We start from the raw sequence: 15,977 nt of genomic DNA on the forward strand, positions 1-15,977 counted from the left end.
TCATCTCAGATTAGTGCAAGTTCTTCCTTACAATCACGGCAATTTTTTAAAAAAAGAAATCCATCCTTGTTATCAAGGGTGGGGTGGGGAGCAAGGGAGGGAGGGAGGGAGGGAGGGGGGGGGGCAGAGGGAGCCCCGGCTAATCGTCTAAGCGGGAGAGTCTTGGAGTGAGTGTGTTTCTGGGCTCATCCCCTCTCTGTAAAGCCAGCCTTCAGTAATTCAGTTTTAAAGCATGAAAAAAGGGAGTTGATGAAATTCCACTATCAGCACTGAACCAATATGCAAAATATCTCGCAGAAAATCAAATAGCTATTATGTTTTCATTTCCATTTCAGCGTATTTGCCTAATGAAGAATAGACAGATCAGGCTGGCGGAGGGAGCCTGCGTGAGGTGATAACTCCTCAAGGCTTCCAGCAATCCCACAGAAATGACGCTGGACGGCCTGCCTTTGCCGCTTGCCACCGCTTTCTTCGGCTCTTCTCTTCCCTCGCTCTCCCCGCACCATTTTCTTGATATTCCCCCCCCCCCAAATCCCTTCCCTTTCTTCTGCCAAAAAAAATCTCGCCAGCACGATTAACTCAAACAGTTTTGCACAGGGAGGGCTGGTGGCCCCGTTCGAGGTGCTGCTGTTCAGCAGGAGGGAGGGATGGCTTGGTGCAACACTTCCCCCCCCCCCTTTCTCTCTCTCTCTCTCTCTCTCTCTCCCCCCCGGAATGGGTGATGGAGCAGAAGGCTCTAGGGGCAATGATCCCCAGCAGCATCTCCAGGCAGGGCTGGGAAAACAGCAGCCTGAAGCCCTGAAGAGCCATTGCTACTGCTGCCAGTCAGTGCTAGCGATACTATAGCGATAGCCCGTCGTTTGCCCCTCTATGAGGTGGGGTTGAGTGGATGGCCAGCATCCTGGTCCTGTGGCAGAGGAGCCACTTCTAGGCTGGCTCTCCTGTTAGGGCTGGGGAAGGGCCCGCCCTGACTGCCGGTCCAAGTTGGGAGCACTGGCCTGGCTCGGAGCAGGACGGGCCTGGTTTCTGAGCCAGGCAACCTCCTGGATTCCTCATTCCCTTTGGCAGGGCGGTTGGGCTCCTTCCCTCCCATCCCCACATTGAACACCACTGGAGCAAGCCAAAGGCGGGCAGAAGGGAGGAGCGTCTCTCGGGCGCCCCCCCCACGAGCCATCTGGAGGTTCCTCCTGAAGCTCCCTTTGGGTTTCCTTTTTCAAGAACGGGAAACCGGCTGTTTTCCCATCCCTGTGTCTGGAGCCTCAGCAAACAGGCTGGCTCCCTCTTCCCCGTGACTGACAGCTCTTCTGGTCCTTGGAGTCGGCTGCCGCATCTGCTCTCCCTTCTCCCTCGGAAGGGAGCCCCTCCTGCCCTCTTGAGCGCTTCTCTGTTAGACGCAATGGGGCCAGTGGCTGTCGCCCTTTTGGCCTCCCATTGTTCTGGACCTCTGAGTCTCAGAAGCACCGGCCAGCACCCGAGGGCTGAGAAGCGCCACTCAGCCTACGTAGGGCCAAAGGGTCTGGACAGCTGCAGGTCGGGTGCCGGGGCCCTCAGCTGGCCAGCAGCACTGGGACCAGTTGCTGTCCTTTGGAACTAGTGATGCAAGGATGGGGTGGGCAGAGGCTTTAATAGGGTTGGTCACGTGACTCGTCGGCCTTGTCCGATGTTGGCCCAGGTCCTTCCTCCATTCAGCCTCCGGATCTCAAGATTCTCAGTCATTTTGCCAACCGGTTTGCTTGCCCAGAAAGGCTTAGAGTGTTGTTGCTTTTAAAAAAAATTAGGAAGGAAAGCCACGTTCTGCAGGAGGTGGCGGTAGTGATTGTGCAGTGTTGTGCCTTGTGCCCCAGAGGGAGTTGTGTGGTGTGTGAAGAACGCTGCAGTGAAGGCCAGTTCTCTGAGCGCTGTTTGGTATTTGCTGGCAGAATGTGGCAGCGGTGTAGGGCTGAGCTTGTGCTTATTCACAAACACACTCTCTGTTCATTAAGGGAAATCCATACAGGACTGGGCAGGAGGGCAGCTCTCAAAAAAAAAAAAAAAATCCCAAGGGGTCTCTGGAGGCATCTTCCATGTATCTCGCTAACCACAAAGGGAAGGGGAAGGAGCAGAGAGGAAGGAAGCCTAAGAGTGCCAGTGTACATGTCAATCTAGAAAAGGTGGGAGGACCTACTAGGGCCGACTTTCCATCTGTCCATAGCCTTCCTCCCATTGATTCTGGCCACTTGCTCCTTGTGCTGGTGGTCCGTTCCAGTGAGTCCCACTGTTGTTGATTTCTCCCCACACCAAGGAGGTCCTAGACCACTGGAGAGGCGTACATGCGCACTCACACACATCCCACAGGCAGCCTCTACCTGGGGAGCCTTGCATACAGGAAACTCTGAACTGACCCCTGCAAGAAAGGGCTGGATGGGAGGAAGCGGGCAGAGCGGGCAGAGCGGGCAGGCGGGCGGAGGTTGCAGGCGCTCTGCATTCCTCCAGACCTCAGCCCTTCTCTGTGACTCCAGGCATGTATATTTATGCTGGGAGAACAAAGGGCCCATAATCTATACAAAGCAGACAACAATGAGCGTGAATAAAGAGGCTGCCGGAGAAGGGAAGGCAATTTATTCTAATTCTACTAATTTCAGTTCCAGGACAATTAAAAAGGCTCTGATAATATTCAGAAACAATCGCCAGCTAACAAATCGTTTCTCTCGCTGTAAATGAAACATCGTTAGGCTAATTTTTTCTTTCACGCCTTTACGGCTCTTGGGTTCTGATAAAGTTAACCCACTCTCTCCTTTTTCCTGCCTCTTGGCCTAAGTCGCCCCCCCCCCAGCCGCTTCCTTCCACCCGGATGCAGCCCGTTGGAGGCTGGAAGGGACCCAGTTGGCAAAACGGAGCCTGAGGAAGGGGATTCGGGTCCACAAGTGCTCCTCTTGGGACACACTGGAGAGTCCTTAAGGTGCCACCACATGGGGCCCGTTGCTTCCCCCCCCTTTTTTATGCCCCCCTCTTTCATCTTGTCAAGATGCTAATGCCACGGCCTCTGTGGAAACTGGTAGGGCCACGTGTGGCACAAAAGCAGTGGTGGTTCCCTCATGTGTGATCATGGACGGAGATTAACATCTCTCCCTGGTTTCATGGCAGAGCCTCACCTTGTCCTTACCCAACACAGGGTGACTAAACCTTTTAACAGGGAGGGAGGGAGGGAGGAAGGAGCTGGTGATGGATGGATGGATGGATGGATGGATGGAACGAACGAACGAACGAACGAACGAACGAACGAACGAACGAACGAACTGAGTTGGCTGAACGGTGGCCCAGTGCTCATTGGTGCAGGCAACGGAGTGATTCAGAACTGGGTCTCAAACCTAGGAGACACAAAGGGTTATTGTGTTGGCTCCCCTTCCTCGTTCCCTTGCTTAACTCTTTGGCTACTTTTACTTCTCGGGATTTCACCCCCATGCTGCCATCCCATCCCACACTAAATGCCAACATCCGTCGGTTTGCCACTTATCTGGAGTGATCTCCCGAGCGTACCCATCCGCAAGGGCAGCGCCAGGCTTTTTGGGCCCTTAGCTGGACTGTTCTGCCTTCCTTCCTTTATTTCTTTGTTTATCTGGATGCACAGAGAGCCCCACCTGATTTCTGATTGCGTTCCTGGCCTTTGCAGGCACCTTGGGAGAGATGGAAGAAGGAGACGACGCCCCTTTGGAGGACAACAGCCAATCGGAAAACGAGGGCGGAGCTTCTGACCACGAGGGCTCTGTGGGAGGCGAGTCACCCGAGTCATCCTGCAGTGGCGGTGAGTTCCTTTGGCCCGCCTTCCTTGCCTCTCATTGCTGTGCTTGTTCTGTTGAAGGGCTGGTGGGGGAAAGGCCGTCTGCCTTTGCACAGAGGCACTTTTAAAAACGGAGGTTGCCTTTGCCTCGGGCCTCCCAGGGGCTGGAGGAGTCACAGTCCAGTAGCAGGGCTGGCGTTCAGTTTCAGGGGCTGCACATAGGAGGGCAAAGTTCCTGTCCCTTTCCTGGCCTGGCAGAAGGAGATGTCCACTCTAGTGCCCTGGGTGTGGGGGACGCTCTCAGTGGGTCCAGGGGCTAGAGCTCAAAGACATGATATCACAGAATCTCTTGCTGGCCAAGAGTTCTGCTTGCCTAGGATAACCTTTCTCTCTCTCTTCTTAATTTAAACTGTGCTGCAATAATACTCACTGCTTTAAACAACAACAACAACAACAACATGTCAGAAAATGATGAAGTCAAGGTCTTGTGGGATTTCCAGATCCAAGCTGATAAACACCTTGAACATAACACGGCAGACATAGTAGTAATAGAACAAAGAAACATCTGGATCATTGACCCTGCAATTCCAGGGGATGCCAGAGTTGAAAATAAAGAATTGGAAATACAGAGAATACAAGAATTGAAATGCAGGGACCTGGCCATCGAAACATCTTGCTTGTGGATCAAACACACTTCAGTGGTCCCCGTAGTTATCAGGGCTTTGAGAATAATATCAGCCGCCTAGAGTGGTCCGGTGGGCCAGATAGGCGGGGTATAAATTAAATAAATAAATAAATAAATTTTCACACAGTATTATAAGCCGTTGCAGATCTCAGAAATCACACCATCAGAGCTACGAAAAATGGCAGTATTAGGAACAGCATACATACTGAGCCGATATTTAACAGATACTTTGGTTTTGGGTTTAAACTTGTATCTGTTATATAATACTAGTCAATGTTTTTATCATTTTGCTGGACTGTGCCTGGTGTTTTTGAAGGACAGTAACAGCACCCAAGCTTTTTCATGAACATTGTCTTGGAATAGATCTGTGAAGAACCTCAGTCCTCCAGGTGAGGTTATCTGGAAGTTGGGTCATGGCCACTGGACTTCTTTCTTATTAGGTTGCACCCAGTAACGAAGAAATCCAGTTGCCATGACTCAACTTCCAGATTCCCTCGGAATCCTTGCTCTGGGATGTTGATCAGTCTATAATTATCTTCATGGTGAGAGTTCCTCCCAGCCCCCCCCCCCCCCAAAAAAGGGACTTTGTGAGAGAAACCACTTTCAAACCGGGGAGCTTGGTGACGTGTAGATCCCGGCCTCCCGGCTCCAGCAGAGGCTCCCTCTGCTCCAGTTCCGGTCCCTGCCAATAAATTCTGCTCTCTTTCTTGGCAGCAATTTATAATCTAATTAAGGGGTTGCATTTCTTGCTTCTGTGGCCTGAAACACTCTGTAGAAACCTGCCTTGCTCATGGGACCAGCAGAGCGTCTGAGGGCTGGATCCACTTTTAACCTGGACCCGCTGTAATCCCCTTCTCACCCCTTCCCCTCTCTTCCGATGCCTTTTCATCATCATCGTTTCAGGGCATCAAACCCTCCAAGCTTTCTCCTTAAGGGAGAGCTTGTTCCAGGTCCTGCTTTGATTATCATCCTGATAAATGTCAGACTTTAGTTGGTGACCGTTGCCCATCTAATCTCTCCCCTTTACTCACACATCAGCACACCATGAGCGCCCTTCGACGTGGCATGCACCCATTCCTCCCTCCCCTCCCCAGGGTGGGAAAAAACACGGGGAAGTGAGGGGCGCACGGCAGGGTGAAGGGCCCAGGCAGGGGCTTCTCCGGGAATAGGCCTGGTGCACACCAATCCAAGTGGTTCTGTGGAGTGGAAGCGAGACACTCCTCTATCTGATTCTGGAGGAAAGCCCCAGGCGGAGATGGGAGTGTGTGGGGGGGGGGGGCGACGGCGGCGGCTGGGGTGAGAGCGATGGGAGCTTCAGCGCAAGTGTGCACCTGGCACTAGCAGGCCCCGATAAAAGGAGGCGATAGCGGGCGATAACGTCCCGGCTGCAATAACGGCTGCTCCCATGGCACCGAGCAAAAAGCTTTCAGCACGATGGATAACAATCAATATGCCAGCTGCTTTGATTTATAGCCAAAAATAATGGGACTTTTACACTTGGCGATTGATTTATTTGATGTTAATCACCACCTCCCCCTCCGTCCCTTATCACCTGTATTAATAATCGCCAGGGGCCGGTGACGTCACCGTCCCCTTCCCCCCCCCCGTGCCCTTTACAGGACCCATCGATTGGGACGTGCTCTCTCTCTCTCTCTCTTTTTTTTTTTTGCAGCGGTTCTTGGATGCAAAGGCAAACATGCACTCTGGCCGGTCATCTGTCCTGCCGTCTCAGGAAGGGAGCCTTATCGGCCGCTGCATCGCCAGCAGCCATTAATGGGGAAAATAATTGTCACTCTATGGCCTGAGTGCCCCTCTTTGGAGGCGGGGGGAGGGGCTTGAGGGTGCTGGGAAGCAGGGGCAGAATCCGGCCCCTCCCTGCCCCACATCGTCCGGGAAGGATGGGTCGTTTGTGTGACAGGCTGTGAGCCAAGCCTTCTTTTCCCAGGGCGGAGTGGCACTGACGCTTGACTTCCGCATCCACACGACGTGAGCCTCGAGTGGAGCATTCTGGGAATATTCACGGGCTGCCCGCTGATCCAGGCCTTCAGCCGGCGCTCCCTCCGCGCTCAGAGCCGTGTCTGCTTGGGGCGGCTGAGTCCACCCTCTTCTGGGTCTGCCTTGCCGGGGAGGGGCGAGTGGGGGGGGGAATCCACCTTTTTCTTTTTGTAAATACATAGAATGTTTTGGATCTCTCCCGATGAAATGGCAATTTCATCAACCTGGCGTTTTGGTGCCGCATTTTCTCTGCAAGTCATTTTAAAAGCTCTTTGGTGAGTCTTGTAACATCTTTTGTGGATTTTATCTGTTCCTTGGTCCGGTTTGTCTTCTCATCGGTGGTGCTGTTTCAAAATGTCATGAGCTGCCTTCGTTGTTTTATGGGGTGTGCCTCTCATGCTGGCGGAAGGGGCTTCTCTGACTATAAAGTGAAGCTTGAGACTGGAAGAGCAATGGCAGAGAAGCCTCAGAAGCCAGGAAGGGAGCATGCGATGAGGGCCACTCAGTGGCCGCAAAGGCGTGGCTTCCTATGCATGGCAGGACTGTGGCTCCCACCGATTCTGACCAACTTAGCCAGTGGCAAAGGATGATGGGTGTTGCAGTGAAGCAACATCTGGAGGTTTCCCTCTTTCCACTTCCTTGGCATTGTGCCCTACTTCCTCCCCACTGCGTTACCTGCACAAGCCTCTTTAAGGTTGTGTTTTATTGTTTTGTGAGGCAAGCCCCTCAAAGAGCAATTGCACCAGCTTTATTTAAATGTTGCACTAAATTTTGGGGGGGGGGGGAGTGGAGGAAGAGAGAAAGAGATGCAAAGGCTTTTAATTTGAATAATTTCTCCAGATCTTAGAAGGCTGTTCTTGGTGCAGAAGAGAGACTTCACAGAAATGTCCTAGAATCATGGCGTTGGAAGGGGCCTCGGAGGCCATCGATCCCAATCCCCTGCTCAAGGCAGGGATCCCGATCCAAGCAAATCTCACAGAGGGTGGTCCAATTTTCTCTTGACAGCCTCCAGCAACGGAGCGCTCATAGCCTCCTGAGGTCATGGATTCCGTTGTCCTCCTTCTTTAAAGAGTAGAGCTTTGCTGGCCTTTAAACCTAGTAGAACATAATGCAAGGAATGAAATCTATATACAATCTAATGTTGGGGTGCATTTAAACCCGGAGAGCAGGGGAAGGTCTCCCCAGACGGGTCCGGAGGAAGTCCCTGCATTCTTATATTGTTGTGGGCCCTGTCGGTCGGCGAATGTCCAGTGACTTTTCCAAACAGGTAGCATGATTCTAGCAAGCCTTAGAATCCCAGAAGTCAGACTGGAAAATGAAGCCTCTTCCTGATGACCAGTATTTATTTATTTATTTATTTATTTATTTTATATCCCACCTATCTAGTCAATAGACCACTCAATAGACCAGTAACAAGAATAAAATAAAACACTAAAAAAGCAAGCTGGCCTACGTATTTTTGAAGGTATGGAAAGCTCCTGTGGGTGACCATCAGATCCTTTCTTCCTTTAAGGAGCTCCCTGTTCTGATACGTGCTCCTCTCTTATATAGAGCACAACACGTGGTTTGCGTGAGATGCAGCCTCTTGCAAACCCACTTGGTCGGGGGCAAGCATCGTGCAGCCTGGCCCCATGGCTCATCTCACTAGCAGGGAGGGACCCGCACGCTGGCTGTGTTTTGTTCCCTGGACTTGGGTGATGCCTTTTGGGTCACTTTTTGTGGTTTCGATTTCAGGGGCTGAAGCCAAAGAGAACTCCGAGGGTCTGAAGGAGCCCGAGAAGGCAGAAAAGGCTCAGGAGCTGGAAGAATGGCGCGGGCCAGGTAAAGCCCTTCTCTTCCTCCTTTTTCTTTAGCCTCTCTTGCTTTTAAAAAAAGTCCCGTTCAGACTCATCCAGGTGGGACAAGAAACCACCTGCAGAGAATGGGCGTCCCTACACGGCAGCCTCAAAGCTCTGGGGAAGGGGGTGGGCGCTTTCCTGTGGCCCCAAGGCTCCATGGCTCTGGGTAAGCCACCTCCACAAAACACCCACTTCTGACATGGGAACAGACTCTTGACATCAGTTTTCGTATCACACTCTTCATCCATGACATACCTTTTTTATATATATACAGTGGTGCCTCGCAAGACGAATGAAATTTATTCATCTTGCGAGGCATTGGTCTTGGGGGGGGGAACTTCTTGCGAAGCATGGCCATAGAAGAAACTGTCTTGCGAGGCACCATAGCAGTCGCTAAAACCAATCGTCTTGCAGGTTTTTCGGCGAGGCATTCGTCTTGCGAGGCACCACTGTATATATTCTTTGCTTGATACTTGCTGGATAGCTCAGTGGTTGAGTCTCTAAACCAGAGGCTGGGAGTTCAATTCCCCCGCTGGGGTCTCCTTGACAGAAGCTGGACTCGGATGATCCAGAGGGTCCCTTCTAGCCCAGAAGTTCAACGGTTATTATTATTATTATTATTATTATTATTATTATTATTATTATTATTATTATTATTATTATTATTATTATTATTATTATTATTATTATTATTATTATTATTATTATTATTATTATTATTATTATTACGTTGCTGTTTTTAAGAAAAGGATGAGGCGTTTTCTCATTAGGTAATTCAGAAGAAGGGTCAGCCATGTGCAGTGAGCAAAGTCTGTCTTGCCATTTGCCTTGGGCTGCCGTTGTGAAAGCCTGGGCTCTTCCCGGTTTGGGTTGGGCCTCCAAACACACCTTAAGGTAAAGAGCCATGGATGTTGTGGAAGATGCTGGCTTGCAGCTGGAGAGACACAAGAGGCTGGCTGCGGTTTCTTCAGTGGATTTCCTCTGTCAGCTAACATAGTGCTTCTGGGAGTAGCTGGCTGGGCCAGAATCCGACCTTTCCATTTGCTGCCTGGGAATGTGGGATGAGCTGGCATGGGGAGCCCCAGCTGTTCATGAAGCTGAGCGTAGCGGATGAGAAGGGAGGGAAGGCTGTCGCCAAAGCTTCAAAAAGGGGCAGCTGGATAGATTCCCAGGCTGAGAGAGAATCTGCAGGCATCTGTGTTCCATTGGAGACGTCTCTCTTGGGGCTTGTGTTGCATCACACACAGTCCTCCTGATGGTGGGACAGCTCAGCACAGTCTCTGTTGGAGGAGGCCCACACCATCACTCACTCACAGCCTCTGCCGTTGCCAAGGGGCGCATCCCCATGCTGGGCCAAACATCCCCGGATCTGAACTGCACCAGGCCACCCAAACCCCTCTCTTCTCCTGCTTTCTTTTTCCTTTATCCTTGTGGATCGTTTCGCAGCTCCTGTCTTCAGACCTCCTTGTCTTACGGAATTTTTTACTTAAGTCCTCGCAGACTTCTCTCCAGTGTACAGATTGCTTGGCCTGAGTGTGATTACACACACACACACACACATCTACGCACACCCCGACCCCTTCTTCCAGCCCTGGTGGCTTCTCAGTAGCTTTAAAAAGTGTTTGTCTGCTCCCACCCCCCGTCTGTCTCCGGGTTCCAGGAAGGGAACTGTGTGTGTTCACGGCCAGGCTGGCCGATATCCCCAGCCTTTCCTGGATGCGTTGGCTGGTATCTGCCGGACATCCCGGCCCTTCTGCCGGCTCCTCTTCCTCCTCCTCCTCCTCCTTTATCTGCTCTCTCTCTCCCACCTCAGCCCTTTGGCCCCTTAAGGCGGAGGGAGGGGAGGCTGGCCGGCTCCCCCTGGGATTCTCCTGGCCTTTGGCCTGGCCTTCTGCCCCAGTGCCCTCTCCTCCCCCCCCGCCACCCGCCGCCACCCCCCACTCCCAGTGTCTGGTCCCTCATCACCAGCACCACCAGCACCCTGGAACCATCCTGGAGCCGTGAAGGGAGGGCTGGCGCGCCCCTCAGACCCTTTTGAGAAAGCCATCGAGGGCTGGCGGGGCGAATCTCAGAGCCGGACTCTGAGGACGTGGCCTGTCCGCACCTGCAGCTCAAGGAAAGGCCTGCCTCGTTTTGCCTTGACTTGGGCTGTACATCCTGGGGAGTGAGGCTTCGGAGCCACTGACGCCTCCTCCTCCTCCTCTTCCTCACCCCCAAGGACAGGGAGGAATTTGCAGCCACTCCCAGCACCAGGAGTGATGGTTTGCACAGGTTCCTGCACAGAAATGTGCTGTTGGAAGAAAACGAAGGCCAGGGCGGCTTTGTTTCATGAAGCATTTGATGGGTTGCTCACATCTTTCTTCATAGCCAGTGGGTCCTTCTCCGCTTCCTGGGTGGTTGCGTTTTGCTTACGATGGGGAAGGGGCACCTCTTTTGTACCCCTTGCAAGGACCTTGAGGAGGAGGAGGGAGGGGGAAGCTTCCAGTCTGGCTTCTGGTGGGAGGCGAGGGGATCTCCTGGGCTTTTCAAATTCCTCCCTGAGGCTGAATCCGGGAGGAGGGGAGCGAGTATAAAAACTCCTCGCCTTCCTCACCCTTGACCAGATGGTTGCCTGAGGACTCGTCTGCAAGCTTTTCTATGTAGGCATGTGTGAGAGGTCCAGCTTCCCACCGTGAGAGGGACGGTGCATTCTGCACGTGGTCAGACACACTCTTGTCTTAGGTGGATCCCAGGTGACAGGCAATCAAATAGCTCCCTTTCAGCCGGTCCCCAGAAATGGCCCTGGGGTGGAACCTGGGCTTACCGCCTGGAGCCCCAGAAGTCAGGGTGCCGTTGTGTTCCCTCTTCCTCCCTCCCCTCCTCCCTCCCTCCCTCCCCCCCTCCCTCCCCACTTTTCCTGGAGTTGGCCATTTGCATTCTTTATGTAAAAGAGATTTTATTATCGCCACTGTGCAGCCCATCTTCACTCTGGTAATTGGACTGATATTAATTTCTGTGCGGCTGGGAGTTGATGTGAGTCCGGCGATGCGGCGGCGATAGGCTTTTCCTTTCTGTGCTAACCACCACGGCGATAGGGTTTTCTATCTGTCTCCATGCAGGCACCGCACTTATCAGGAATGGAATGGGGGAAAGAAAAAAAAAGGAAAAGGAAAAAAAAAAAGAAAAGAAAAGAAAAAGGAAACAACTTTGAGCAGCTTGAGTTTCTTCTCCTTTATCTGCCAGGATCCGCCATGTGTCAGCATTGGCAGGCCAGGGAGATGCTGCTGCCGCCACCGCCGCCAGGCTAGGGAGGGGGGGCAACCAAGGCAGGCGGAGGGCTGTCTGCTGGCGTGGGGGCTCCGAGCCTCCAGGCCACCCCGAGCACACCCCACCTGGCCTGGTTTTGGAGGCTAAAGAGGGCCAGGACCAGTTAAACAGAAACCTCCAGGTGTGGTTAAGGGCGTTGCCAGAAGACCCCTGAGAGCAGGCACGGCTGCCAGCCAGAGCTGACTGCATAGGGCTGGGTCACCCCAGGTATAGCTTTGGGTAGCCTGTCTCCGTAGACAGGCCACAGACAGGGAAACCACAGCCGTTTGTTTCCAGAAGGAGCGCCCGCCCAGCTTGGCAGAGAGCTGAGAGCCCGTGCCGCCTCACCTTGGCGCAGCCCGTGGTGGCCCCCACAGCTTCTCACGTACCACTGCAGGCAGCTTTTCAGAGAGCAGGTGGGCTGTGGGGGGATGGAGGCTCCAAGGGAACAAGTCCCTTTCCCTTCCCCTGAGTGGCTACAGCAGGCACCTTCTCCGAAAGCCAGCGCCCAGATCATGAGGAGCCTCACTTCCCCATTGTCCCATAGTCCCACCTAGACGACCGGGAGTTGTCCTCCAACAGGGACTGGGTGCTGGCGGGGTGGGGGGGGGTGGGCATGTTCTGAAAGGACGTCGTGGGGGTGGAGTTGGCTCGCACTGCCTCCTTCCTAGCTGTGCCCCGTTGTCCCAGCTGAAGCACAAGAGGGTGCTCGGTCTTGCCGTCCTCCAGCACGGGAGGGATGGTGTGGACCCCTGGGGTGTGGACGTGTGTGTGTGTATGTGTGTGTGTGTGAAACAAGGATGACTCTCCATCACGTTTCTGTCAGTGCCATGAAGTGTGTTGAGTGAAACGAGAAAGTCAAGGAAAGGAGAGGAAAGTGGAGAGAGAATTCCGCCCCCCCCCCAGCGCGCTTTTTAATCTTTGCAGTGACCTTGTTCGCTGGAGGGGTCTTGGCTGCTTTAAAATTCTGATATGCAAATAGCTGATAGCCTAATCTATAATCCTCAACTTGGGAGCGTTTGCAGAGGTGGTGGCCTGTTCCGTTTCCTTCCCGTTCTCTCCCATCCCTGGCTGCTCACCAGCAGAATGCAATTGTTCCACCCACCGAGGGCTTTGCACGGAGTGGGGGTGCCTGTTCACGACGTTGGGTGTCCCTGGCCCTCCATGTTGCTCCAGGGGTCCGAGTGAGGTTGCCGTGAAAGGCTGCAACTCCCACCGCAGCCAGCTGGCCTGGCCTGGCCACCTCTCGGAGACCTGGCGAGCCAGTTGTGGCCAGAGCCTTGAGAAGCGATGGGCCAAATCCCTTGGAGAAAGGGCGGCTTCAGCCAAGCCAGGCCACTGGGCCATCTGGCAGGGCAGCATCAACGTGGTGCAAGGGTTGGAAGCTTGGACTGGGATTCAGGAGGTTGAAGGTCAAGCGCCCCCCTCCCAAACTGGGCCGTGATGTTCCTCGAGTGACTTGGGCAATCTTTGTCTCTCTCTCTCCTTCCTTCCTTCCTTCCTTCCTTCCTTCCTTCCTTCCTTCCTTCCTTCCTTCCAGCATCAGCTCCTTCCTTCCTTCCTTCCTTCCTTCCTTCCTTCCTTCCTTCCTTCCTTCCTTCCTTCCTTCCTTCCTTCCTTCCTTCCTTCCTTCCTTCCTTCCTTCCTTCCTTCCTTCCTTCGTATGAGAGCATTGCACAATTTAGAATGATGGATGTGAAATATATTATAAAAATCCTTCCATTGATATTCTGCTTTTCTCTTCTTCTTCTTTGCACTTTATCCTCAGCACGACCCTAGAAGGTAGGCCAGGCTGCAAATGCCATCATCATTCATTGGGAACAAGGACCTAGAGTTCCCAAGTCATGACCTGACCACTACCCCAGACTGTCTTTCAGGGGGCTGAATAAGCCCACCACTATGAGCACGAAGACCTTCTCTGCTAACTTGGGCAGGGAGAGGTTGGGTATCAGGACAGAAGCAGTCGCCCCCCCCCCTTCCTCTCTCCCACTCAGTGTCCCAGGGCTGGTTCCTTCAGCTAAGCCGGCAGGTGGAACAGTCCTCTCTGGAAACCTGGACTGCACCACTTGGCCCTCGCAAGCCTGCAACTGGATCGATACATGCAATCGGGATTAGTGGTGGGGGGGCTGACTTCCTGTTCCGCATCTCCTACACCAAGTAGAAGTGTGGATAGATCAAGGAGTGCCCCCCCCATCCACACACACCTGGCGCTTCATCACAGCAACTGCCAGGTCCTGTGGAATACCAAACAGCCTGTTTTTAAAAAGAAGAAGAAAATAGGGAGAAATAATTGGAAATCTTGGGCTGCCTTCCCAGCCAGTGTTTTGGCTTTGTGTTTTATTGTCCTATTTCCTTTTTATGGGTTGCTTTATTTTCACGCCCCCATCAAATATTCAAATATATCTGCAACCTCTGAGCCTCTTTGTGCAGGGCCATTTCTCACTTTTTATTTCCTTGTGTCTCCTAGTAAAAAGCTTTCGCCATTAATGATGGGGGCTGAGGGAGAAGGGGCTTCCTGCTTCTTCCAGTAAATCAAAGACCGGCTCTTGCTGTTGAGGTCGCCAGAGTCCGGCTGGCTTCCTCCACTCTCTAAGATGCAGACGTCCTATTGCCAATGAGCCTTCAGGCAGGGCTCTCCCTAAGGATGGCCTGGTTAACCCTTCGTCTGTCCCCTCTTCTTTCCTTCTGTGAAGAACTCACCGCCAAGCCAAGTTCCTGGGTCGGGGTCCCATCCAGGTGCTGTCGTGAGGCAGACCTGCGTAGCTTCAGCAAGGTGGCTTGTGTTCCTCCAGAATGGTTCCGTGAGCCCTGAGGATGGTATTCTTGCAGTCTTTCTTGTAGTCATTATGAGGACAGAAAAAAAAAACCCTTAAGTTTTTGCAACTTCTTGGGCGGATTGCCTTGGTCTGCTTCTTTCCTCACCCTAGGCGAACGGTCTGAGGACCCCCCCCCCCCTTTAAGCCCCACGCCTAGTTTAGGCATCTCAACTTGCCTCCTGCATCAGCATTGCTGGGCATGGCCCGGCCAGCTTTAATCACTCCCAATGGAACTGCTTTCCACATCAGTTGAATCACTAACTTAAATCTGCATAGATGTGAATGTGAGAAACCAGGATTCCTTTCCGTTTTAAATAATGCCTTTATTATAACAGGCAAGGCTTGGACAGGAACTTGGGGATTGGAAACCAAAGGTCAGGGCAGGCTTGGGCCGGTCACACAGGCTCTGCTGGACCCTCCTCCAAGGACCGTTGTGAGCACACAGGACGAGAGGCTAGAGTGGAGGGGGGGGTTGTTCCCTCTTCCCTCCGCTTCTGAGACCGAGGGGGTCCATCACAATGAATCGCTCCCAAGGGAGCTCTTCCAGAAGGCAAGGCTTTCAAAGCAGTGGATGACAGAGCATTGAGTCCCGCCACGGCCTCAGCAGTCACCTTTCTCTGGATTGCCCAGACCAAGGTAGACTGCCTTAGAGCATGGGGTTCTGTTCCTTGGTTGCAGCCAAAGCTGGTTTTGGACTTCCAAGCTGTCCTGGGCCAGCGGCTTTGTTAGACGGAGGACCCCAGGAGTCACAGACAAACACACACACACACACACAACTACCCAGAGTAACTTTTCCAAACTGTAATGACCATGGATATTGTCCAAGCCTCTTGCTATCTAATTAAAACAGCCGTTTCACTCTTTTTCCTTCCCTCGACCTCTATTTTTGCTCCATCTCTCTCCCCCCCCTTTCCTTTCTTTCTTTCTTTCTTTATCTGCGCGGTGACTCCTGCCTGTGAGTAATCTCTCTCTCTCTGCCTGAAGTTTTCTGAGCCAACCTCAAGGTTTATTATCAGGCTGTGCAGGGCGGCGCGAGGCGGGACAGCCCATTTTGATGGACAGGGCAGGGTTGGAAGTGATCATCCTGATTATCTCTCCCTCCCTCTCTCTCTCTCTCTCTCTCTCTCTCGTGTGTGCATGCGTGTGTGTCCGCACGGGTATGTGTGTGTCTGTCGTCCCTTCCCCTTGACGTTGGCATGTGTGGGTGGGAAAAATTATTCCAGCTATTTTTCTTTATCGCTGCTAGCAGAATTTTACATGAGATAGTCCTATTTGTTTTAGATTACTGTGCTGGAAATAAGGGGAGGCGGGAGGAGCCCGTTGCATGCTGGGGCCAAAGTGGCCTCCATCCGCCAAGCCCACCGCGTTTGGCTGCAGGTTCACAGGAAACTGTGTTCTCTGTAACCCAAGAAGGATCTCTTTGGAAACTGGGACACTGCCGTGGTTGAGCGCTGGAGGGATCCGAGTTCTAATCCTTTCTAGGTCATGGCTTGGTTTGCTTAAAAATAGAAAAAAAAAATCATCCCTCTTCATTCAGGGTGAACTACTGGAGTCCCTCAGCCATGTTTATCCTCCATTGTTTTTTAAATAAACAGAAAGTA

General features: G+C 52.7%; 1 protein-coding gene across 3 annotated transcripts in view; it reads left to right on the forward strand.

Moving 5' to 3' along the window:
• The window catches only part of ZFPM1 (zinc finger protein, FOG family member 1), a 73,289-nt gene that overhangs the window by 32,914 nt on the left and 24,398 nt on the right, over positions 1 to 15,977 (forward strand). For all 3 annotated transcript variants that reach the window (XM_072980813.2, XM_072980815.2, XM_072980814.2), the window contains exons 2-3: positions 3,650 to 3,781; positions 8,172 to 8,258. In XM_072980813.2, the coding sequence (XP_072836914.2) occupies positions 3,650 to 3,781; positions 8,172 to 8,258 (219 nt within the window). The remainder of the gene's footprint in view (positions 1 to 3,649; positions 3,782 to 8,171; positions 8,259 to 15,977) is intronic.

This window comes from Pogona vitticeps, chromosome 10, assembly GCF_051106095.1.
Source record: "Pogona vitticeps strain Pit_001003342236 chromosome 10, PviZW2.1, whole genome shotgun sequence".
Lineage (NCBI taxonomy): Eukaryota > Metazoa > Chordata > Lepidosauria > Squamata > Agamidae > Pogona > Pogona vitticeps.